Source organism: Hetaerina americana, unplaced genomic scaffold, assembly GCF_022747635.1.
Source record: "Hetaerina americana unplaced genomic scaffold, ioHetAmer1.1.p SCAF_84, whole genome shotgun sequence".
Lineage (NCBI taxonomy): Eukaryota > Metazoa > Arthropoda > Insecta > Odonata > Calopterygidae > Hetaerina > Hetaerina americana.
The window spans coordinates 623,365-649,954 of NW_027287472.1; the positions used below are offsets into that span (position 1 = coordinate 623,365).

At 41.8% G+C, this 26,590-nt stretch overlaps 1 protein-coding gene across 1 annotated transcript in view; it reads right to left on the reverse strand.

Annotated features, from left to right (window-relative positions):
- Positions 1–18,881, reverse strand: part of Lsm11 (U6 snRNA-associated Sm-like protein LSm11) — a 53,385-nt gene extending 34,504 nt beyond the window's left edge. Inside the window, exons 1-2 of the mRNA XM_071597276.1 lie at positions 18,632–18,881; positions 18,165–18,252 (exon numbers count right to left, since the gene is read on the reverse strand). Coding sequence (XP_071453377.1) covers positions 18,165–18,252; positions 18,632–18,859 — 316 coding nt within the window. The 5' untranslated portion in view covers positions 18,860–18,881. The remainder of the gene's footprint in view (positions 1–18,164; positions 18,253–18,631) is intronic.
- Between the last annotated feature and the right edge of the window lie 7,709 nt (positions 18,882–26,590).

A 26,590-nucleotide genomic window follows, 5' to 3' on the forward strand; every position in this document is an offset into this window, starting at 1 on the left:
GTGAGGTTAAGGTGAGCCGGGGAGATTGGCCAACGAGTCCGCATTCATTCATGGAAAATGTCGCCACGCCGAATAGACGCTCGCCATAGCGTCCAGAGTGGGAGGATGAGAAGCCCCGTGATCGAATCCCACGAGGCCGCGCAAAAACACGTGTCGTGTTCCGTCGGCCAGCCGCCCGCGGCCCGCGGCACGCCGGCGGCTGGATGTGTTCTATTTGCGAGCCGCGAGGGCTATTTGGGCGGTTCATCGATCCGGTCCAGCGTCGGTCGAGGCGAGGAGGTGTGGGGACACTCTCCAAAACGGTGCATCCCATGCACACAACCACTGATAGGCATGCAGAGGCACTCGTCCACGCGCCAAGTCAGGAACTCCAAAATGACGACGTGTTGGATGACGAGGACGTGGAAAGAAAATGTACTGACGGTTATGCATGATGTTCTAACGTAAAGTGGTGACCTTTAAAATGTTACAACTCGACAGACTGAATTAAAATGGCAATCGGGATTTTTTAAGACAGTTCTCTGTACTCATTAATAACGCACAATTATTTTTAATTCAACTACTTCAGGGTAGCGGTAGAACGTTCCCTATGGTATCTCTCCTTCCTACACGACTTCGGATGAGTAACCCACAACAGCCGTAACAATAATTCTTTGTACAATTTTCTAATCTTCGCTACCAACTTTGTGTCCTTATATTCCCTTCGCCCCATTTCTAGATATTTAAAATGGCTTCTTATTTTCGGGAATCGGCCATCATCTTCTACGGCCCTCACCTCGGGGAAATTCTCAGAGAGCCTCGATTATTCAAAATTTACCTAAAACTAACTGTTCTGGCACATCAGTTTTTATCCCAACAAGATTCTTTCCTGCCCTCCTCCATACTTGAGACTTCCTTATTTTAACAGGGTAAAGATGTTATCAAAAGGTTTATTGTGCGTGACGAGATTGTTACAGAATTTCTTTCGTTCAGACAGCACATCTAAATTTACCCATGTTAAACCTAGCATTACGACTACTCTTCATTTACTTTCGTCAACATTTTCCGACCTCAAAAACCTGTTTCTGAAAGCTACAACACGTTTTCCACGCCCTCTAAAAAATGTTACCTATAATGTAAAATTTGCATACTATGTAGTGCCGGCAAGTAGAAAATTCAGTAGCATTTATGACCATCAGCAGATAAACAATGGGCAAATTGCAAGGACTTGTAAACTGATTTCTAGCACTGAGAAACGGGTCCCAGGTCTACCATTTGCATCCACCTTTCTAGGAAAAAGTCTCCCCATATCTAATGGCATAACGCTAAGCGCGAGACTGAGAACCAAGCTAGAGAAAAAATTGGGGATGAGGCTGAAGGGTACGGTTAATAGGAACACATCAGAACGTGAAACCGATAATGTTGCGTCAACTACGGCGTTTCTCAGTTATTCGTCATCGTCACACGGTCCCAAGGAGGAAAGTTACCCGTAGGGTCAAGTAAGGAGAAGATGCAAAAGCCAAACAAACGAATCGCCTTCACTCCCTACCTCTCTCCCTCTCTCTGTGGGTCACAGGGGTCCAATTCCCGCGGGGAATGAAGACACTACTTCATTATGCGCGACAACGCGACTCCAGCGCTCTCGTACCGCGATGACTCGTTCCAATCGACGGTCACAAACTGGGACAAGGAAGTTCAATGCTAACGTGCGATATTGTTACACGGATAGTTTGATGTTGTGGTGATTAAACCGTCACGGATACAATGGATTCGCCAATTCTGTCCTCCGAGGGGCGCCAATAGGAAATAACCACACAAACAATAGTGATTCGCTGGATAAAAAAAAGATTTCTTCAAACTCAATGGGTCTTGACTACTCCTTAGTTACATATAAATAAGTGTGGTAAAATCTCCTCACTTTGCAATATATTTCGTGAGGAAAAAACGCCCATAGAAATAGAGACAAGGAAATAGCTAAATGGACGAAACGAAAATTAATAAAATAACGCATTCACACTTAAAACATTTTGAATTCCTTAAGTATAAACATGGAATTGATGATCGTTTTTTAACTAAATAAATTACTTAAAAATAAAAATGGAACGAATTTCTGGAAAATTAAGGCATAAATTCATTTTATTTTAAGAAATGGTCTCTATTTATAAACGCAGGTCAGCTGACGAGACCTAAGCATGTGACTAAAAGAATTCGGCAAGATTCCCCAGGGCCAAAACGACCCTTGGCACGAATTTTTCCATTTTATTCTACAAAAAAGTTAATAAATATTGAAGTCCAAGCGATGCACAAGTAAGAGGCTCAGCCATGCCAATGATGCGTGACATAAAATCCATGACTCGATAGATGACAGGATGACCTCTAAGACCACCTTGGATATTCAAGTAGAGGTGGTCAGCTCTGCAAGGTCTAGAGGAGTGCACGACTACCTTCAGCACTGCAGAAAGCAAACAATGCAAGGATCAGGAGGGGACGGCCTTTCCATGAAGAGGCCCCGACTCATAGACTTCCGCGAATCGTAAATGAAATGCAATGTCTTCAAGAGTCCTTCCGTAGATCAAATTTCAAAGCAAGGAAGAAATGTGACGATAGGATGCTGAGAAAATTTAGATATTAGAAAAAAACCTTAGTCTCTTGAATCACAATGAATATCAGGTGGTAAGGCCAAGTAAATTGACGCTCAAAGAGAAAACGAGGCTTTCTTGACCTCCTCCGCTTTGCAAAAGCGGAGAAGGCAGACCAGATAGCAAATAAGTGGACTCGCTCTTCTGTTCCGAAGGATACCTACATGTACGTGTGCACAGAGACAGTAGTTAGGAGTGAACACGTTATGCAGGTTTGCTAAACTCACTTCTAAAGCTCTCCTTTCTCGAAAAAATCGATGAGAACGAAAATACCGGATGGAAATGTTTACGCTCAAAGGCTTAGATATCGCGAATGAATTAATGTCTAAAGAATTTAACTACCTGTAAGAACAGTAATTCTAGATAGGTTCTAACGATATTTTATATTCACCATTGATTGCTTACATAATGCGTTCGGGTCCTCATTAACGCTTCCACCCAAACCGATATTCACAATGAATGACAACACCCTGGGTAAGTATCGTGGATAAAAATGTTTGCTTTCCATACACTTTTATGGTTCCCATAATCGATAAACGCACTTTTCCACCGTAAAAATTCTGAAAGACTCCTTTAGTGGGGCTTATTGGTATTCAGTCGAATTTATACCGTAACTTACGGGTAAATTTCTCGAGCTTCTGATTTCCGAGAAACATTTAGATAAAAGGTGTTGCTGAAAATTTATAGGTTGTGGTACGCACTAGTCCTTCACGTTTTATTTGCATTGAATGAATAGCATATTTACCTCTGGATAACCCTAATATTATAATCATGCAGTGGTTGAGTTAGAGATGCATTTCAATGTAGAAGGTATGAGCCAAGGGATGAGTGGCAGGTATTTTCAGGATTGAAGGGATGAGTTACTTGTCAATATTTCAATCAAGATATTTTGTTTGATGCCTAAATGACAAATGATCGGATTGTAGGCTAGGCGGAACTCTGAGTGACATTACTTGGACGACAATTGGTGGACACTGCGGAGGCTATTAAGGGACCGGATAAGACGAGAGCCCACATGGGCCTTTCTTAATTCTGAGATGACAATGATTCCATGTCTCTCTGACTTACATTCCTCCTCTCTTTCACTCTTAGCTCTACCAACCAAGCCCTGTACATATGGTTTTCAATATTACCCTAAATAAAACATCAGGCAGTAGGCAAGATCACCAAGCAACCAAGACAACCATTAATCCAAAGAAAGCATAATCACACTTATTTGAAGCATACACGTAGCCTTATACGAGTTGTGGCTCGTAGTTGCTCCTAAAACAAATCACTAGCACCACTCCACACGGTATCTATCATTTATTTCTATTCCTTGTGTAAAATATTAACCTCATGTTAGTCACAGTGTTAGATTCCAATACGTGGAATTATTGTAATTCATTCATTGTATTATTTCTAATAGAAGTTCCATTTCCCAATTTTTTAAGAACGCACTCATTTGTGCAAAGCTTTTCGGCGAGAATGAAGCATGACGTGAAATTCGCCGAAAGTCCTTGTAAACATAAGTAGAAATTGGGGAGAAATTATATTTTTCACCCCGTTTCAAGATTGTCCTCGTGGGGGCGTTACTTGCTCCTCCCCCCCCCCCCCCCCCCGCCTCCCGAGCTGATCTCTCAGATTCATAAAAGAGCAATACGGAGTCCGATTAAAACATCTTCTAAACAAATCCCAAATTTTCATTCCGCCTCACGCGGAGCTGGAGAGGAATGGAGGAAGTGCGGAGGGTGAGAGGAGAGAGGGAAAGCGGGGGAGAACAAAAGGGTAGGAAGAGAGTTGGAGGAGGAGGAAGAGGAGAGGTAAAAGAGGAAGGAGGGAGTCAGGGAGCTGCGTACGCGATGCCGCGTTAATGGCGCGGGCCAACATGTCGGAATTAACGAATTCAGTTATGGAGTCGGTTCCTTTGTTTTTTCGGGCGCGGGTGGAGTGGTTGGAGGGGAGGGAAACGGCCAAATGGACGCTTGGTGGTTCAATGCGGGGGGTGTAGGGGGAGAGGGAGGGAGGAGATGTGTTACGGGGCTGGAAAGAGGGAGGCGAGAGAGTCAGGGAGGGGAGAGCCGCGGAATTGCGAGTTCGTCGACCTTTTTTTCCCGTGCGTGCTCCAAGCGACATGCCGCCGCTCCGGAAATGACTTTTTTCCTTCCCCCTCCGCCTCTTCTTCCTCTGCCTCACCACATCTCACTCCTGTACGCGCTGTCTACACGGTCTTAGGCCGGCCGCCTCCTAAGACTGCTATGACGCCGCTAGCTATGACGACTAAGATAATGCTCCTCGCTGGGGGACGGGCAAGTGTCGGGGAGAGGAATGGTGGGAGGGGTTTCGGAGGCGTAGGTTGGTCCATCGGTCTTCACTGGATACGATCCATCCTAGACGACACTCCTTCATTCACTATCACCACAGACAGCGGTAGCGAAACCATAATATGCGAATGAAGATTGCTTTTTTCTCGATGGGAGATCCGCGATCCCAACTGACAGCGGGCCACTTGACGGTCTATAAAACAGTGATACAAAACCCAAAACAAGCAACTCAGACAGATATATGGCATTCTGTCGCTAGGAGAGGTTTCTGCGCATTATTAGTATTTGTGCACTGAATCTTTGAGTCGCCATGCCGACAATAGTCATCAGAACTCGGAAAATGATCAAAAGAAATTGGGAAATGCTGTGGTAAAAAATTAAAGAAGGTGGCCGGGAGTATACTGACCAACTTACAACACAGATGTCATACAGGTTCAAGCCCCTGTGGTATGGGTGATGCGTACATTCTGGGTGGTTCAGCTCCTTGAAAAAACCTGACAAGTAAACAAGTATGCCAATATACTAGGATTCCGCGAAACGCACGGGGAACCAATGATGTCCAAAAAAGTATTTTGTGTTTTATATAGTCGACTTTATGAATTCCTATGGACAGCAACAAATAATGTACAGTTTTTGACGATCGAGGTGGATCGAGGAATAATGATTGAGGGCTCCGAAAGCAAAAACAACGCAATTTATTACGCTGAGCTTAATCATAATAGACGCTAGTTCATAATTATTTATCATATTTAAGAACTTTTGGGCGATTGACCTGTAAATTCCGGCATTTTTCTGCAGATAGCTTCAATGGACTCCGCTTAGAGAAGATTTGAAGGTGACCACCAATTACTTTTCATCTACCAAGATAGTAAGCTTGATGTCCAGGAGAATTAAAAGGGATTTGGCAATCTTGCTAAGCGGCAAGCTTACCGTCGGCAAGAATTAAGGTTCCCACGGTAGCGAAGTTAACCTTCGTTCTGTCCCAATGTCTTCCATAGAGATAGGCTATGAAGGACACGTTAAGTCACCCTGTGTCCACGGTCGGTGAAATTACACATGGCATATTCGAGCACGTGGCCCAGCTGCGTGGCAACACTTTTAACGCCCTTCCACCCCCTTAAGGCTCCATGGAGAACGGTCTGTCTCAATTGGTGACCGCCAGCTGACAGGTAGGCACACGACTCATTTCGTAATTCAGTTGCCAAAAGCATTGTTCGGTTATCCCTCAGGGAACAATGGGCATGGAGATTGAAACCTTGCTGAAGGTGACCGGATTTAATCGCGGTTTTAAATATGCAAGTGTCGCACGTCGGTGGCCAAAAATCGATTCTCGAAAGAGGCGGAAGAGGCGGAGTTTTCTTCGGTATTGTGGCGTTTACCTCTTATAAACCATTCGACGTAATTGGTTCGAAACAGCACACTCCCTCCAACCAAAGATGCACAGTGTAAACTCGGAAGATATCGAGGACGCGTTTTTCTCCGCCCTTATTCTTCTCCTTTCCTATTCCTCTCATAATTTCCGTAATTGGTTAAATATTTCCCCTAATTTTTTCATACTGCAAGAACTACCCTATACAACCAACAATTTCATTACCTTTCAAAATGCAGTACACAAGGAACAATTAACGAGTTGAAATAATGTCCATTTGAGGAAAATTGAATTGTTATCGCCACTCCTAGTTTGCTCTGGCAAAACTTCGTTCATCTAGTGACAGAAAACAGCCAAGGAACTATTTCAGCAAAAGTCTGTGAACTTACCAAAATAGTATTCTTCGAGACTTCTCATTCGTTTTACTAGATGAACAAATCGCTTTTATTGATTATTATTTTCCTGGTTTCGTGGCCAAATTAAACTACTGATTTTACACAAATTGCTGGGTCGCGAACTTGTGGCATGGCCCAGTGCGAGCTTTTATCTTATTTCCCGGAGGTCGCGCCCATTTGAATAGCCCATTATTTAACATACCCTACAAGCAAATCAGTGCCACTCCTATAGCTTTTCTCTAACCGCGTGGCATTAATTCATTTCACGTATGCATTTGCATCCTCGCCTTTGAGTCATCGAAATTTTCTACCCGAAACATTTTCAGAAAGGGAAAACGCAGTATAACTCATTCGGAAAAAAAGAGAAATTCGAAAACATTAAACGAGGGGTCGGGGTGGGTTTGACGCCTATTTTCTCGCGAAGGGGGAAGAGAAAAATAAGGAAAAGTGCGAATACAAGGCCATAAAAGGTAGGGTCCAAGGGAGAGCGAAAGTGTATTTTACGTAATACAGAGGCATGCAAAGCAAAGGCACGGCATACCGTCAAAAGCGCAAAGGGAAGTATTTACGTTTTCGTCAGTTTTGGAGCCGTGAATATATAAAAAAGAACGTACAAAATTTGCATGGGGTAACGCAAAGGGAACACGCGAATTTTTCCCTCGATTTTATTTTTCCCATTTATTTCACTCCTCGGAGGGATGGAGGTTTTCACTTCAAGGAGAGGAAGTTTACATGGAGAGGGGGAGGTGTAAGCGGAAGAGTAGGGTGCGGTTTGAAGAGGACAGAAAGTGGGAGAGGGGAAAATGGAGGGAGGGCAAGGAAAGGGAGAAGACCCTCGAAAGGCTGGCTGGCGAGTGACCGGCGGAAGAATTCGACCATGCCGACCGTATCTTTTTTTCCTTTCTTTAATATATATATAAAGTAATTTTTTCACTCCCCCACCCTCCGCGTAGAAAGCGAGATTTCACACAGTTTCGGGTGCCTCGGAGGGGAAAGGTTCAAAGACCTCTCTTCTCCCTACTCCTTTCCCTCTTTCACACTCCTCCACTCTTGATTTCCACTCCCACTCCTCCTTCCTCTCACTCTGCAGTGAGACCCCACAATTCTCTTTCCGCCGTATTCTTCACTCACCCTCGTAGCATTATCATCATCAACGTCATATATCCCCAGAAGAGTCCAAGCCTACTGCCGGGATTTCTTCTGGATGGTGGTGGATAAAGAGAGAGAACGAAATATCACACTATAAAGGGCTCAATAGTTGCCTCTCGTAGTTTGAGATGGCAATTAATCGTACGTTGACGTCTAGAACGGAGATGCCCCTTAAAAATCCCTGAAAACTATTTTTAAAACAAATGAACGAGCTGTGTGCTCCTTGTCCTATTGCCACACTGTCATAATGAGAAAAGGCGCCTTTTGCCATCGTGATGCCTACTGTGCGATCGAAATAATCCGGAAGTCGGTGACATCATCGTGAATCGATAGCCCTAATAACTACGAATGTGGGCTGCGGCAATGGTGATATTTTTTTCCTTTGCCATCACGTATGTTTTTCTCTATCCATCCCTCATACCATTCTCGTAACCAAAAGTATGCCTCAGAAGGAGCAAAGAGGGGCCTCTTGATTTACGAATGCAATCATTAAAATTCCTTCTTTGCGGGAAATTGCGAGAAAGTGTTCAGTTAATCACAAAAAGAATAAATTAATATCGTCGCACATTCCAGACTCCACGGTTTCCCGCGCAGGGTTTTATCAATAATTCGAAGCGACAATTAACTCGACCGATTGCCACAATCATATGTGATATTATTATCAAAAGAACTCAATCTTCATAGGACCTAATTTTTCTCAGCGCTTGGCATTTTTATCCGTCGTCTCGAGTAAAATCGAAAGTCCGAAGAAAGTAAGCTCATTAAAGCTCGGAGAAAGTTCAACGAACTCTTTCAAGATAGAAACACGTTAACGGCTGACATTGGAGGGCGCCGCCATCTTTTGGACACCTAATGGGTGTTTATAATTGACCGATCTACTTCGTAATTAGGCAGAAGAGGAGCAGTAGCTCGCAATTAATGTCCTACATCTTAATTTTTTTTAAATATGAGTGGAACTGGCAGTATTTAGATTCGTTATGAAGGAACGACGTAGGCAATCTTCAAGGAAACTCAGCATTTCCAGTCAAATCAATCACATTTTTCTTGAAGATCGGGGTTCAATTCACGCGGCTTTGAAACATTGCATTATAAATATTACTCGGGAAAAGCTTCCCACCTCAGCACGTACAACCGTGTTTCTCTAAGCCGCGGAACGGCCACTCACTTTGGGAGTGAAAGAGTGGGTAGCGGAGTACGATGTGAAAGACGATGGGACGGAATTTTGGAGAAGTCCCGATTTTTTTTACGCCGGCCAAAAAATTAAAAAAAAGACCTGTATCAAAGGAGCCTACTTTCTCCTTTATTCTTTCTCTTTTACTCACGAAAGGATATATATCTCAGCGAAAAGAAAAGAGGACGGCTTCTAGATGCACGCACACACAAATTGAGAGGAAAAAACAATGGCGGAAGAGGGAAGGGAAAAAGGGTCGAGAACCTGTCCGAGTCCTGTCTCCCTTCGATTCGAATCGGGGCGTCTGCCGGTAAGGAAACTGAGAAGCCCTGGAGTGTAACTCGCTCCTTTTTCGGTGTTACATCCGCAAGATGCATACTCCTTTTCCTCTTTTCATTTCACTCACCTCCCCGCCGAGAGCGAAGAGCGAGAGGGAGGATTAAGGAGAGCGGTGGAGAGAAGGCCGTTGGACGATGTGAACACGCGACGTGAATACGCGGATCACGGGACCAAGGAGAGCACGAGCAATAAGAGACCACCTCCGAAACATTGGCGAGTGAGTGGGGTGAGGAAAGGAAGTCACGGGGAGGAGGGGTGTTGCTGAGGGAGAATGGGTGGGAGACGAGAAGGGAGGGGTGCTGAGGTGTGGGCAGAACGGCCGGCAGGTTTCGTCCACTGACCCCACGGGCGTTTAGTAGTGACAACCACCTACCCATGACGCCTGAGGACCACTGGAAGAGGACGAAAGAGGGGGAGGGAGTTAGAGAGATAGGTGGGGGTGGCAAAGAATGGGTGCATTGGAGATGGAGAGGGAAGCGGAGGGAGTCGGGCATCAACTATCCCCTTTCTCCTACTTGTCTCTCCCCCTCCTCCCCACCCACTCCACTTTCCTCTCTCCTCTCCCTTTTCTTTCAATACCAGGGGTGGTCAACCTTTTCAAGGAAGGACAGGGCCATTCGCTTTCCATGTTTTTAGAAAATAACCTTTCGGAGTATCCAAAAATATTTCTATTTATTTTTGATTGATGACGAAGGGATTTGTCGTTGACCTCATCGGTGTTGATTGGCCTATGGTGAACTTCTAAAACAAATGAATGAGAAGAACGTCATGCTTTACTTACAAATCCACATTGTACCCTGAAAAATGTCACCATGGTCATAGGACATGGGGTTTTCATATATCTGCCTTTAATTGTGTGGAAGATTTCTCAACGACATTTTATGAAATTTTTCTTGAGGCTAAAGACCGATGAGGACATAGATCACACGTTTGAAAATGTTGGGGTCTTTAACCTTGCATCGCTGAGATCACGAACTTTGGGCTCGAAAAAAGAATTTTTGGGAGTATAATTCACTAATTTTATCCAGATGATCCAAAATGCCGATATAGTATGCGTCTCACTAATTCCGTAGATGTCAGAGGAAAATTCGAGTGTCGATAGATATTGTCGATTTAGATGTACGTAAATATGAATTCTTACAAAAAAATGGCAGTGAATCACTCGGTCACTTTTAATTCAATGTTAAAGCTGGAAGTTATAAATTTGAAAAACATTCCAATAATCGAAAGAGGAGACCTTACGCAGACACGTTGACGGGCTTAAGGGCATCGTGTTTCACGGATAACAGCATCGAATTTGCATAAACTTCTTATTATTATACTTCTCAAGAGAGCTACTTTATGAGATGCTACTTCCGACCGAAATGAAAATAATTATATCTATTTGTGATTCAGAAGAACTCCAAAATTCGCTGTTTACTGAACGCTAGACATGCGAGTCTGCAATTATTAGATGAGTCATCACATATGTCGTAACACTCACTCTTCCGTGATAACATTCGTGAGGTGGGGTTAATAGAAAAGCACTTTTTTATAGATAGATCGCTTTGCTACACTGTTACGACGGGAGTTTTAAAGTCGGCTCGCGAGCCGTTTCCTCGGTTGCTAACCCTTTTCACCTTAACTCTCCCTCCCTCCCTCGATCTCATCGTAAGAAATAGACAAAACAACAGACCACCATCAGCTCGTTCAACCAACACCAACTGCTCAGCTCTCCCTTTCTGTTTCTTCCTCTTCTCCTCCGTCAGTTCTATCACCGCCTCCGACTTCCTTTGGATGCGCGTGCAAGGGTATGTTTCAACCCCCTTCTTTCCCTCTTCCCCCGAAAACATCACCATCTTCCCTCACAAAATTTCTTCCCTTACCCCCCTCTCCTTAAAAATTCCCCCTCACTCCCACGCCCCCTCCTCCTACGCCGCCCCCCAAATCCATCCTTCTGCTGCCCTTATCTTACGCAGCCGGAGGACAGTGACCTTTCGACGCCTGGGTTGGAAGCGTGGAATGGGATGGGGACCACGACGGCAGCGGGGGGTGGAGGGCGTAGGAGGGGGCGTAGAGGGGGGCAATTGGGGGAAGTTGAGGAAGAGGAAGGAAGTAAAGGAAGGAAACGTAAAAGAGGGGGCGAGGTGTCGGAGGAGTTGGAGGGAGTGATGGGGGAGGGGGTGAGGAGATCCCAAATTCTAGTTCTAAGAGGGTTGTATTAAATTAAATGAAAAAAGGAATGATGTAAATGGATACTCTTTCATCGCCATCATTTTTATCACCAATTGGCATACATATATATCCACAATGGCATTCTCGCACGTTTCATAGCTCTGCGAATTCCTACTTTTATATAACTGGCATCAGGGGAGAAGATTTCCTCTTCTTTCGATTGTCCGCTTAAGTCTCCATGGGGACTCGGAGAAAGGAATGAGCGCGACGGGCGATATTTATTAGCACGCCTCTTCATTTTTTAAATACTCTTCCTTCCTACCTTCAATCCTGGTGGCGCTCATCACCAGTCGAACCTCAAAATTAAAAAAAAACATTGATATTTAGGACGAGATAACAGATCGTGTATGGGATAAAGGATTTTATTTGTATTTTTTGTGTGCGTGCAATTCTCCCTTCCTTTCATTTTTTTAGATTAAAACCTCCGTGCATTAAACCGTGAAAAAGTGAAAATTATGCCACCATGCAAGAGATGTGTGAGGAAGAGCCGGAATTGTGTCCGTGTTCGCGTCACGAAACGCTCATGCAAGTTATCTCGGATTCGTTCTTTTCCGGCGGGACGAAATAGCTGCGGATCCTTGACCGCGATGCCACGGTCGAGGTGCGGGGTCACAGAGGCACACGCTCCTCCTCGTGGAATACTCCCAAGGTCTGTTCAGGTGGCGGGGGGCGGACGTTAAGGACGCTATTAAAACTTTCAGGCAAGAATATGTCTGGGTATGAGCAGCAGAAATAACACTACTACGGTATCTCGAAAATAATGACTTTCGGCTCCGACCTAAGTCGTTATTGCACCACGTGCATTGTCTACATTGCCAACGTTCCTCGTACTCGTCCAGTAATGGACCACCTTTACTTATCATCAGGACGCGCAACAGATATTTTCCAAGCTCGCTAACGAATTATAGCGAATTTATTACTTCCTACTGCATTATTTTATTGAAATAGTAAGCATACAAATTGGCTAAGAAACATATTTTAAATTGAATTTAATGTGAGCATTTTGTTTTAATTATTTCAATGGAAAAATACACAACGTGCCCTTTCAAATACCGTTCAATTTTTAAAAAATCAGTCAGCGGTCATGTACCCCATAAAACGTAGTGGGAGGCCGTATTCACCCCTCGGGATGCAGTAAGTCCGTTGCTGCACTAGCCATTAGACAGCCCCTGTCATTGATTTTCTCTGCGAGACTTTTTTCTTTTTACTTTGGAAGGTTTATACACGAAACACATTATCCCTTCAAGTGACACTCACCCACGTATTAGCCGATCACTTGTCATGCATTGAAATGGTATTTCATCAAAGATTTTCTCTCGAGAATCCATTACTCAGGGATAGTGTTTCCTATTTTCGACGTAGGAAAAATTGAGGTCTAATGCTTTTAATGGGGAAATTGGATATTAACCCGAACAGAAACGCAAAAAGCCAACGCATGTACAATTTATGAAAGGGGACTTTAATCCTTCAATATCGACAACGGAACATTCCTAGCATGAGCACATGAAAACGCCTCCCATCTCCTGCAGATTAGATTATCTCTGCAAATTCACAGTCAGCTGGTCAAAGGAAAACGCAATGAAAGATTGAACCGAAATCAACGCCTAGCTACCTACAACAGTAGAAGAAATGTTACGTGGATTTTAAGGGAAAAACCTAACGGTTGAACATGGAGGTGAAGCATTCAGAGTCAATGGACCATTATTTATCGCCGGATACAACCCAAAACTTGGGCTTAGATAATGTTTTTTTTAATTTTTTCAAGTTAATCTCTATTGGCTCCCGATTATAACACTGTCTACTCAAGGAACGGTGGTTACCACTAAAACACACCCAATAGAATAAATAACTATTCCGCTGGTGATAAATGCACGTCAAACAAAAATGGCCTGGAGTGATGTTCCCAACGGGCTATCGTTTCCTTCTGAGGACCTCTCGGACGTTGGCAATCCTTGAGGGCGTGAGGGGGGAGTGATGCCTGGGGGGGGGCGAAGGAGAGAGACAAATGAGGAGGCGGGATATATCATTAGAGAGGCCTTAAGAGACAACCATTGACGGGAATGGAGGGGGGGAGGTTTGGAGACTGGAAAAACAATGACCCACCAAATAAATGACCGTTTCGATTAAAGGCGACCAAAAATCGCTCCCGTTTCGAGCACGAAAATAACACCTACATTTAACTGACAAAACTCGATGAAATACTGGAAATGATTTCAGCGTAGTTCAATTCATGCATACGTATTTTGTTGCAACACGCTTAACTGTAAGTCGGTGGTGTTTTCATAACACCTAGCAGAAATCAAATATCACAACTTTTTCATGCATGATGCTCTTGGATCAAAATATCAGCTCATCGAAATATCTACCCCTAACGTAATGGTCGATTGCCTGGGTGATATTTCGCTTTCCTGGTCGATATTCCCCATTGATTAGGGGAATACGTAGGGTAGATAGGAATTTACGAGGTGAAGAGGAATCCGGCGTCAGTTATTAACAAAAAGTTTCGAAGCCGAATTTTCAAGTATCCTCCAACAGACGAGGTACTGCAGCTGAAGGGACCAAAGAAGCGAATAGAAAAATATATGCCATTCGTCGGGAATTGAAGCCGCAAGATTTCGTGGGGAGAGGTAGTCCAATAGCTGTCGCAATTATTCGATTCCCTTTAGGCTACATTATTAGACGCCATACTAGGCAGTAGGCCACAGCACGCATTCTTCTTAAACAACCTCAGGGAACGACAGATGCGTCATGCTATTTAAAATGGGAGAAAAAGATTGAATTATGAGTGCGATAATTTTTCTCACCCCTCGGGTCTTCAATGGGGAAAATGACTCGTACCGAGTGTGCCCGTGGGAGAAACTCTGTTTTGGCTTATGAGAATCCACGGATGTTTTAATGAAACAACGTAGTGAACGTGAAATGACCACGACGAACCCACCCATTAATCAGAGAGCAATCCACCCCCGGATACAATGACTCGGGTCGCCAAAATGTAGGAATAACAGTCAGACAGGGCCATCTATATGCGTTTGACAACGAATAATTAATAAAATCACGTTTTCATCAAGGTTAGATATGTTTAACTCAAGAAAAATAAACAAATGGACTCAATATTTAATTTTTCTATTGAAAAATATGGCAAGACCGAAACTGAAGGGATTCAACGGTCGGTATAGCCAAACAAATTAAGATCTGGAGGAAGTGCAAAAAACATCGATGTAATCATCACAAATTATTAACAACGAGCAACTAAGCTGACTAAGCCGTCACTCAATTGACAAATTTTATTACACCAGAATAAAAATAATTAGTCATTTCAGCCTATTTTCCCTATCATTCTCATGAAAGAATATAATGCATACGTGTTTAACATTCTCTTACGTATATCATGTATTTTTACATCAACAGCTTACCCGTAAGTGAAGGCCTAAATTCATTTAAATGTTCAATTTGGAACGAGATTTCACTTTTCCCTGTCTCTTCGGAATAAATCAGTGCTATCCAAGCAAATCACAGCGAGCATGATATTTATACACTTACACATCTAAATATCGGGCCGTTCCACTGAAACTGAAAGAAGATTTACCATAACTGAGCTTCGCCTTGAGCTCTTTCACGAATGACACGGTGTAATTGTTCCACAAATAAAAGGTCATTCTGGGCATTAAAATGGTCTAGAAAAGGTCAGTGACAGAGGAATGAAAACATAAATCACCGGTCTGAACGTTCGCCAAAATATTTCCTGGATAGTTTTTTAAGGAATCATAAAGGAACCCCATTGGCAAGACTCAACGAACTTCGTGGCGCAAGAATAACACGTCTACGGCTTAGGTTCCGGCAGGCATGAGAGATGCCAAAAATCGTTTCCAGTTATTTTCGCGGAGGAAATGGAGCTTAAACGCTTCTTCCGAAAAAATGCGAAAACTAGAGACCACGAGTCTCGATATTTAAATTGTAATTAAATTTTTACAATTGCAGTAGCTACCATAGGATGGCCTTTTTCTTTTCCATCCGCCCCTTTCTCGACCCTACTACGACTCAATGAACGCGAGTCTACCTGCCGAAGGAGAACAAAGGTATTCTCCATATGCTAAATTGATTAAGGTTCCCAATAATGGATCTGTTACTTTTACACTATGATGTAATAATTTTATTGAGGAACGATAATTTGAGATATTTGAACTGTGTTACCGAATAACCGATATATTTTCTAGAGAAACGTATGTTTTTTTTCTGATTTGTCCCTCGGTCATTGAAAACTATTGTTATAAGAGTTCAGTGATGAATAATGAGTCCTGGATTTACATGTAACATTTTTTTAAGTCTATGTCATTATTATAACACCTATTAATGCAGTAGTGTCATGCGAAATCCGGTAATAATGTTTTTACTGCAAAATCAATTAAGGAAATATAATAAAGGTAGAACATCATAAGGGCCTGTAGCTGCAGAGGAAAGATGCACTTGATAATGAACGACATTTAATATGTTAAGGGGTCCCTTCCGAGATCGAAAATAATTTCTCTCGTAAAGTTGTTATCCTATGCGACAGTATCTCATTTCAAGTTGCTGCGGTCATTTACCTTTGAGTCAAAAAGATCAATATATCCACTTTTTCTTTCGTCAGGATTTTGGAAAACTCTTCGTCCAACCCCCAACCCTCCTTCTCCCAATGTGTTTCCAATGCCTATTTAAGGAAAAGAACTTTGCCATACCAATGAAACTCTAAATGACTTAAATATGTATCAGCTGTATACATTTTATAAGGCTTAAATTAATGAGTAAAAGCAATTTTAAGCATTTCAATGTTAACAGACAAAACAGTCCCCTTCGTTATTTATTTGGTTCTGATGTGGCCCCGAGTAACGAGTAATTGTCTTCAAACAGGCTGGTCATTGACTTTGACACTTACCGTATTAATCCAAAGCTAATTATGAACTCTTGTAATACTGAATACATTAATTTTTGTAAAATCGAATAGTACTTGAAAACTGAATACTGAGTTCGTAGTAAATTAATATAAATCAACGAATAGGAACTTAGTAAATATTTCTGGTCTTTTTATTAATAATTAGAGCAATTTCTTCCTATTATATCATATACCTCAAACAAATAAGTGCCCAACACGTCTTATGCAAAAAATCTTTCTTCTTATACTTGGTTAATTGGAAAAGACGATGAAGTATCGGCTATTTTTTAAATCTTATTAATATGGTATACAATAATGTTGTTTATTCTTGGCTAGTTCTATTGCCCTAGGTTCCAAATCCGCCGGAGCTTTTCATTCAGTTCTGTATTAGAGAAATTCAAATCCGAAGAGAATTAAACAATATAAATATGTGACATTGAAGTTCATGATTTTAGGAACAGCGGCAAAAGGGCCGAGAATGACAGTAATCTCAGTCGGTAATCATAAAAACCTACTGCTCCACATTGCCGGAGAAGATATAATAAGAAAAATGCCGATGGGGTAGGTAGTCGCCCACGGATCGATTTTAACGCTTGAAACCGCAGTACAAGGTGTCACCGAAGCGTGCGAGTCACGCTCAGCCGTCTCGCAGTGCTATACTTCCGACCATTCGAAGGGGGAAGACAAGCAGCAAAGCAGTAAACATGGACTTCCGATTGTAGCTTTTAGTTTGTCCCAGTGATGCCAGGTGGCGACCGTTCCAGGTCTCCCGGCATTTTCGCGCGATTTGTCGTGGAGTGAGAGATAGAGGGAGGGAAAGGTCGTTTCCCCGAGAGAAGTTAGCACCGGAATGGGTCGGTCACAATCCTTTTTATTTCTTCTTTTAACTGCTGCTTCTACTAATCGCAATGGCCACTCCGCTTCCGGGGTCCGACAGTACCAATGCAGTGCAATCCATTCCAACCTAAAAATCTTTATTTTTACCGGTAGGGGTAGGGGCGATTACGTACTAATATCCCGCGCTTCAGGAAGTGCGGACGAGAGAGTATGTGAGAGGCGAAGGGTTGATGGGGAGATGAAAGACAGGAGCGAGAGGGGGCTAAGGGGCCTTTCTTTCCCCGCCTTCCACGGAATCCATCTCTCCCTCCTCCTGACTCCCGCCGGGGTGAACGAATCCAAAGAACAACAACTTGCTTCCCTTCCCCTCCACCCAGTCAGTCACCTCAACCTCCGCCGAAGCGTTCATCGCCTTCCCCTCACATTCCCCCTGACATCGAAGAAAATGGCAGTCGCCGCCGACGACGGGAAAAGCCTCCGCGCACGCCATGCCATCTAGCAGGATACGCCGTAACTTTTAGCGGCTCAACAAAGTGTTGAGACTAGTGTCACACCGATGAAAGCCGTCAGTATTTTTATGAAGTCATAACATAGAGGATAAATCACGAGCGCCGCCATTTTAATGAAAGATATTCGCATGCCATGAAACGTTATGCGAGAGACTAGTGACCCTGCAGAGAAATCAGTATCCATTATGGTCAGTTTCTAGAGACCAAACCATCCAACACCGTGAGATTGAACGAGAAACCTTTTTATACAACATCAGCTCGAGCATTGACCAATAATAACGACCATAGTACTATCACCGTATGCGTTTTAAGCACTACAAACTATGAACTGCAGAATTGTGCCTTCGTTACCTTGGTGAGGGAGAAAACGACGTTGCACAGCGGAGGAAGTAGATGGCATTTCTGTTGATCTTCCTCTTCCTACATCTTGGGAGGAAGCCTATTAAATCATAAAATTTGGAAAAATTGTAAAAATCAAAGTAAAATATATTTAACTCTCCAACGCACTAGCATGCAGAACATGGTATTAACGCTTTTGAGGACACCAGAAAATAGCATTCAACATATTTCAGATCAACACAACTTCTCATATACATATGAAGCTCAGTGTAGTCAACTTTAAAGTTGGATTCGCGCATAACGAGCATATGCTCTCGTCTTCATGCAGAAAACATCAACCCCCTCGGTTAACTGTTTCCGCATATTAAACACTGATTTGGTACTAATATCTTTCACACAAAATTTCGATCAGTAAAACATGCACAGACCCCACTTTGGGACTGAAAACAAATAACGAAGTTGCGCTGTGATTAACGAACCTTTGCAACAGCCCTGGGTTTTTTTCCACGTGAGGCAAGTGAATACTGAGCTAAGTTATCCATTACGGGTGCCTTCGCCCACGGAAGAAGTGGAATCGCACGATCAGGATAGTAAAGCGCGCGTAACGCGTTGTACTTTTCAGATGTGGGGTCATAATATTCGTCGGGATCTTCTTCTGGAGGTGAATATTCTTCCGAAGACGACTCCTCTTCAGATCTCTCAGCCATCTGATTAACGGGGTACCATGACAACAACAAATATGGCTGACACAAAAAATGACAAACGTAATTTAGAAAACAAGTGACTGTCGATATGGTTTCACCAGCGGTACTTTCGAAACTGCATTTCTTAGATGTGCTGAGTTCACTCAAGTATTTTAATCTTTCAAGTAATATGTTCTATTTCGAATACGTAAAGAATTTTATAGCCATATTTAAGATTTACTAATTTCCTACAAATTAAAACTTAATGTATTCTCTAACATACATGTCCATATCTTGTATAATAAATAATTTAAACCATATTTGATGCATATACGTATCTTGTATATGTATCGAGTATTATTTATTTTTTTAAGGCCAGGTGTTCATACTCAATTAGCTGCTTTAGATCCGTAAGAAGCATTCTTAGAAGGAAAGCGTGGAAAAACTCACTATTTTTTAATCGTTCTTTCTAATAAAATCTCGAATTCTCAGACTTTTATCTCTCTAAGTATTGTGTAAAGAATGAACTTGATTAAGTTACTTTTTTTCTCTATATTCTCATATATTTGTTTTATTTTTACAAATGAGGAGAGTTAGAACCCAACAATCATCTATATCTTCTCTCGTATTCATTCTGATCAGCTCTCCTCCGTTTTTCTTCGGATTTCATGTTTGCTAGCGGAAGAATTTACATCTTCCCATACTCTCCAGATGTCTCTAGTGGTCGGAAAGCACTTTGGAGTCCCGATAATTCCCTCGTGGCTTGTTATCAGGTTTTTCCGGACCCGAGCCACGAAAGTAAATACAAAAACCATTACCGAGGTGGGGTTCGAAACCACGACCTTTGGATTATTAGGTGAGCGTGTGATAGAAAATAAAGACAGGAAGAGAGAGGGGAGGGGAAATACAATTATGAATCGAAGAAAAAGAGAAAGGTATGGGAGGACAAGTGTCGGGTGGAATGGAATCCCCCGAAAGCGATCAGCCCGTAGCCCCGCGGCACTCGAGTGCATCAAAAGTTGCCCGATCGCTGGCTGCTTGTGGGGGGAGGGGGAGAGCCACGGAGGAGGGCGGGCTCCTCCCTCCCCTCCCTCTACTCCTCTCACAAGCACGCACACACCGCGGATCTTTCCGTCCACCCCAGTTTTAACTTTCTCCACTTTCGCCTGCGACGAGAGACCCGGGGAGAAAGTCGCAACCATCGCATCCGACACAGTCTCTTGCGATCTGCGGATTCCAACGGATGGCAATCGCTTTCATTCCAAATCTAACGAACCATTAAACCTCTCTGTCCGAAACAGCTTTAAATATTATTGCTACCTTTCAGTTCCCGATTTAACTGCCATTGTGATCTCAGCACTGCATTTTACTTTTTTATTTACCGGATGAAATAATCATCACTGATTTTTCCTTACAGCCTGAGGACCGAATTGGTCCTTAGCTTTTCGAAGTGTGGAATAAACACATTTAGAATAGAGCGGCTAGTTCCTTTCTCTGTGCCGTCTGCAGTTGCACAGGAAGGCAGAACCAATGGAAATAGAGAATGGGTTTCTAAAGATTGAATGAGGGGCAAAGAACTTCAATGTATTTTGCTCACTCACTGTTAGAGAGAGAAAAAGAGTGAGTCGATCTGTATAAATATGGAATATACTTCACCTTTCTATTGATATTATAACTTTAATGATCGTTTTTTTAGGAATTTAAGAAAAATCGAATGCGGAGTTTCTTGAAAATCGGACCTCAGTCTGGTTTCCCTTTGGTAATTCATTCTACATTCCGTGTAAGTTTATTTTACTCTGCCTTCCCTTTCTTGCCTCCTTCCGCAAAATCCCCTCTTTTCACAAAACAGTGCGCGTTTTGCAGCTTCGTGCGAATCATCTTCCCCACCCTTTACCTCCGTCTACTTCCCACTAACTCCCCTCCGCCGCTCCCTTCCAACTGCCTCTACCTCATTTTTCCCATCCGTTCTCGTGGAAGTTACGGCGTTTGTCTCTCCTTCTCTCTCTCTTCTCTCTCTCTCTCTCTATCTCTCTCTCATTCTCTCCCTCTCTCCAATTACGGGGCAATGGACACAACCAGTTTACTCTCTTTTCCCTCGGCAATCTCCTTCGCATCCTCCACCTTTGCTTGCACCAGCCGTCCGAGGTTTGCGGGGTGTCGAGTGGTTACTCGCTTTATGCTCGATGGCGATCGGAAGGAGAAGTTGGGATATGTGAAGCGTGTATTTTTCATCATTGTAACTGGGACGAGTGTGTATCAGATTGGACGACTCAACCACTAAGAATTCTTAGTTGAGAAAATTCCACGGCTATTCCTTTCCCCACTCCCTATTGAAAGTGGGCGTGGGTATGAGAACTTTTGTTATATTTTCGGCATTTAGCTTTCAGAAAACACGTACAAAAGAGAAGGGAAAGATGATAAACTGCATCACCGCCAGTTTCTACCAGGAGTTTTATTATTCCTATTTTTATCTCGGAATTCGCTTTTCCTATGACGATGTCTGTTTCGAGGGTGAATTAAAGAAAGGAATTTTTAAGTAATTTATCAAGTCCTGTTTATTTTTTCACCTTTGATTTTTAAAGGTGACAAAATGTATATATCCCATTAGAGCCAAATTCTTTGCGGATATATAACTTCCCTCTATTTTAACGATGGAAGAAAAGATTATTCATTGATAATAACCTCTAATGTTTGGTATATAACGTGATTTAGAATAGATCGGCCTATTTTGTTATTTCGAAAGGCGAAAAGATGAGAAAAAGAATCGATTTTTCTCTGTCATGAGCAAAAAGTTAAATATATTGTGTTTTTGGGCACTATAATACCCCTGGGCTTGGCTTCATTCCGTTGTCATTATTATTTCCTCTCCATTTTGCTTCTTTTTCTCATTTCGCTCACCAAAAGTACTCAGAAAGAGGTGAGAATTTGGTGCAGAGCAAGATTCTAATTATTAATATTCTTACATTTTTCCTGATGAACTCCGCTATTACTAGGTTACGAATCAAAAAAAAGATTATTCCTCATTATGGTGCTGAATGTTAAATACTTAGGACACTTAAAGGTAAGATAATGTATATGGGAAACATACGAGGTGTGGGTTTGGAATACTATGTAAGTAATTAGATACAAAAGGATGGTGATGTTTGGGTGATGTGTATGATTAATGAAGAAAGGAGACAGAAGCAGTGGGTGAAGCTTATAATTTAAATGCAGTGGAAAGTCAGGGAATATTAAACAAGGGACAGAGGCTGTTAGCTAAACCAGGGAAAGAGAGGAGTAAATTTATGTATGGCAAAATAAAGAATTAATGTAAGTGAACCTTTGTTTTCATAGTTTCAGAATTATTTTACCGGCGTTGAAGGATATGTATGAATGTAGGAGCCTTCGATGCCTTACAGTTTCGCGGTAGATGACCTCAATTCTATTTATCGGAGTCCACAATTGTTCTTTAAACAATCTGGAGGAAAGTGGTTAGTTTTTCTCTCTCTTTCCCTCCCATCTTCTTTTCCCGAAGTCGCCGACCACTACCTTTTTCTCACTCCTCTCCTCATTTCAGTATCTTTCTTCTTTCATCTTTCTCTTTCCCTATTCATTTTTTCTTTCGTTCTTGGAGAAAAAGTGAGAGATCTCCCCCGAAATTTTTCACGGGCGGCGGAGCGATTCCCATCGGCCGTCCACCCCTTCCCCCGCTGTGAAGACTCCGTGTCGGCGGCCTCACCGCGTTTGAAAAAGACGCAGCGGAGGTTAATGCTCCCTCTTCCCTTTCTCCTCCTTCCACTGCTTCCTTTCTTTCTATTCCCTTTCTTCTCTCTGTCCTTCAGATGGGAAGGAGAAGGAAACGCCAAAACTATTGTGGATTACTGTTTTTCCCCTTTTTGAACATATGATGCATGTCTTCATCAATTCCGAAGCAGTGACAGCAAAACAAAGGTTTTACAAATAAAAGTTTTGCTTCTCCACATATTTTTTAAAATCTCAGGAATTTTTTAGTTCATAAGAATTCCTAAGCATTAAATTTGAATTATGAACTCTTGTCTCTTTACGAATTGCTTAATTTTTACCATCTTCTTTATTTTTGATTTTGATATTATATGTACCAAACAAGGTTTATTGTTTAAATGGTTAAGAAATCACAACTGAATTCTCGATGACAGTAGGAAGTGAAAGATTTCGGTTTCTACTCTATGGTGGTCCAACTGGAGAAAATTCGGGATTTGCTAAATACTCAGTATTTTTCTCTTAAACTTGTGTCAACTTTTATTAAAAGCATGCGAGAATTTCAATTGTTTTATTGAATCCGAGTATGTACTTGCAACTTGTGAAACCCCACATTCGTGTGCAAAATCAATAATATTGTGTGGTTACGTTTCCGTAAAAGTTCATGAATTATTTTCTTTGGAATTGTTTTTCGGTAAATCAATCTTAAGCAATGATTTCATTACAAGAATAGCCAAAGTATATGCGCATTCCAGCAACTAAGGGTAAGAGACCTTCACTTGCCCCAAGAGTGAGGACACACCCGATGGATCGAGGATATGAGCTGGCCAAGAGGTTAATGCCTTCGCTTTTTTATTCACTTTCGTTTGCTCATTATATCCACGTTAAAACTTGGCCTAATAATTTCTAAATTTCTAGGGCGGTCATCTATCCAGGTCATTTGCCATACTATATGTATATCCAAGTTCTCGATACACTTTCGTTTTACTTGGCGCGGTTTTGCGTTCACGAAGTTAAGGACGAGGAATCTGAAACGAGTCCGTCATACCCTAACATAGCCTCAAGGACCTCTTTTTTTGCTCTTTTCCTGTATGGTAACAGTCAATTAGCCAAGAATAATTACTAGCCATATTTTATTAGAGAAAGATAGGGAAAAATTTTCGTTGGTACGTCAAAATAATTAGATCAAGTCATTCAATCATCAAGTTATTCAAATGTTGGCCATTAATAACTCATCATTTTGATTCAATGATGACAAAGCGTCTTTTTCCTTGAAGAAGTTAAGAGTAAATTCAGGATAACATGAACCACAGTACATTCATTTATTTTAGCAAAATGATTGCATTGGATTTAAAACAAAATAATTGCTAAAATTCTAATATACATATCCTTGCTATTCGATCGAGCATTGGTATACCCCAAATAACGTTCCCAATAAAATGGCGTTCTAAATATTCTTCCAGGAACAACGTTCAATGTTAAGAAAAAGAGTAAGATAGAGAGAGTGGAGGGGAAGAACAAACTCTTTCTTGTTTCAATCGCCGTCCCATCGCGCCACTTAAAGCAGATTATTTTCAATTTTACATGGAAATGAAACCGCAAGTGTATGCAATGCGAAAGTCGCCGTCGGACGTGAGAAATTTGAAGGAAGCAAAACCAGACAGGAGATCGTGTTTTGGCGCTGAAAATGTCGGTAATTCGGAAGGAAAAAAATATAGGCGCCTTATACGAACGCGGTCAGTGAAAGTTGGTATGTGCATGGATGCCATCATCCGGGCGTCTCTATCTTCATCGACCCTCTCTCTCTCTTTTAACCCTCCTGCACTCCCGCTGAGTTTAAAAAACATTGATGTATATTTCCTAGTTAGCACACATACTATAGTTTTTTTATTGAGACAGAATTGTCATAATTTATTAGCACATAGGTATTCGCTGATTGTTGTCCAAGTAGACGACTCGTTCTATTACAAACAATGTAAACGAGGGCAAAAGTTATCGGTGTGCTCATAGACTCTTGTGAGCATGCTAAAATTAAAAGTTCCACTTCATGGTAACTGGTGGGGGTTCGCTCTCCAACTTTAGGAATTTCTTTTCTGCGCCCATTTTAATAATGAGATAAATATAAGTTATGTGCGATTGGAGCAGTTCCTGATGGGAAATGTGACGTAATTTTCACCTAGCCAACGTTATTGGAGTCATGCAATCGAAGCTGTGTTTACACATACTCACTCATAATAAATTACAGTCACCCCTGTAACTGGTCTTAATGGAGAAAACTGAGGTTTTTGCCTACGAGTATGAGTAGTAGACCGCTACCATCAATAATTTTTAAGAAGCGAACTTTTTTTTAAATTACTTCAAAAATTCACAAGAGCAGTGAAAAATAGATTTCGCTATAATACTCACCAAAGCTTTAGGCGATATTTATAATACCTTTCTGTCTAAAGTATTGAACATTGTAGTGGACAGTCAAAGTGTTGCTGGTCTATAGTCTTGGTGTTTTAAAGTCTGTAACCATTAATTATCTGTTAGGTGAACAATATCGATAGAATTTCGTTAAATTTGCTCGCACCGTCTCCTAATTTTCTATTTGGGAGATCGAGGATACCTTTTCTCTCGCGACTTCCTCGTTTTCAATACTCAAAAACTACAACGCCTGCCAAATTATCTTACCTTCAAACTACCGCACGCCTTCCATTTTTTGTTCTCCCGCGTGGAATAAGATGTGCTATATGTCCTTCTTCCTTCGCGAGTGTCGAGGGCGGGGGATGTTGCGGGCTCATCGTACCACTTCCCCTATCTTTCTCACCCATTCCTCTGTGCTAGGGCACTCCCCCTCCATGCCACTTACTTCCACTTTCTTCTCCTGAGCCGTGAGAAGTTTGAAGAATGAAAAAGAGATACTGAGATGGCTGGATGGAGTTTCTCAGTGGGAAGTGCTGGAGGGGAGGTACAATGCGTCGGAGAAGGGGAAAACGGAATGAATTTTTATTTGTCCTGGGATGATATACCCCATAAACCATAGCATTTTTAAAAAAGTAGTAAAGCGGAGTGGAAAATCGGGGCGATATGCGATCAAAAGAAAGAAGAAATTGGAGATGAGACTGCGGGGGGCTGTGGAACGCCAGGTCGAACTGCCACATTGTATCATCAAGAAATTTTACGTGAAGACGACGTTGTGTTGCCCAGATGTATTGCTACCAAAATTCATCGGAGCGTTATTGATGCTTTTTTGGAAAAAAATATCAGTATTAATGGTGAATTATCACGATGAAAAGACATGAAGCGGGTTTCCGTACACTTTATGGACATTTGGTGATGAATATTGGATCTATATGCAGCTTAGGGAAACTTAGGGAAACAAGTTCGATATGCTATATATAGAAATATATGGTTTGATATGCTATAGATAGGTATTCATCTAAGAAATTAGATCTAAAAATACTAAGGCCGCTGACACTTTCTCTACATCCATCGTAAATCATACTCATCCAACATCCTTATCCTATAGAAAAACTCATATTATTGGCGCAAATGAATGTCGTAGGCAGATGATCACCGTAGGGCAAGGAATATTGATTATAAAGAATGAAAGTTTTTTAGTAAATCATCGGTGGATGAAAGTATATTTATTTTGAAACATTTTATTCCTAGTGAATCATGCTGAAAATTATCTAGAAGTGGCATTATGGTGATAACGTTATGTCAAGAAAGAAATGAGAATATTTTGAGCTAAATATCAGATGTGGACGTAAGAACAAACAAAAAAACTTTAAATATTATTATTCATATTTTTGTCACAATATAACTATCTCCAATTAATAAAGGTTGACAACAATTGTAACTTTACAGATTTATTTGAATAGTAATCTGGCATTATAGTGGTGCATCACATCCATCGTCACTCATTCTCTTTATGCATGAGGCAATTTACATAAATTTTTCCCAACAAATAAAATTTTAGAAGCGTGTACATTGCACGTCCATATAAGCATACGTACGTTAATTCATATTATGGCCACCTTCTTGAGACAAGTG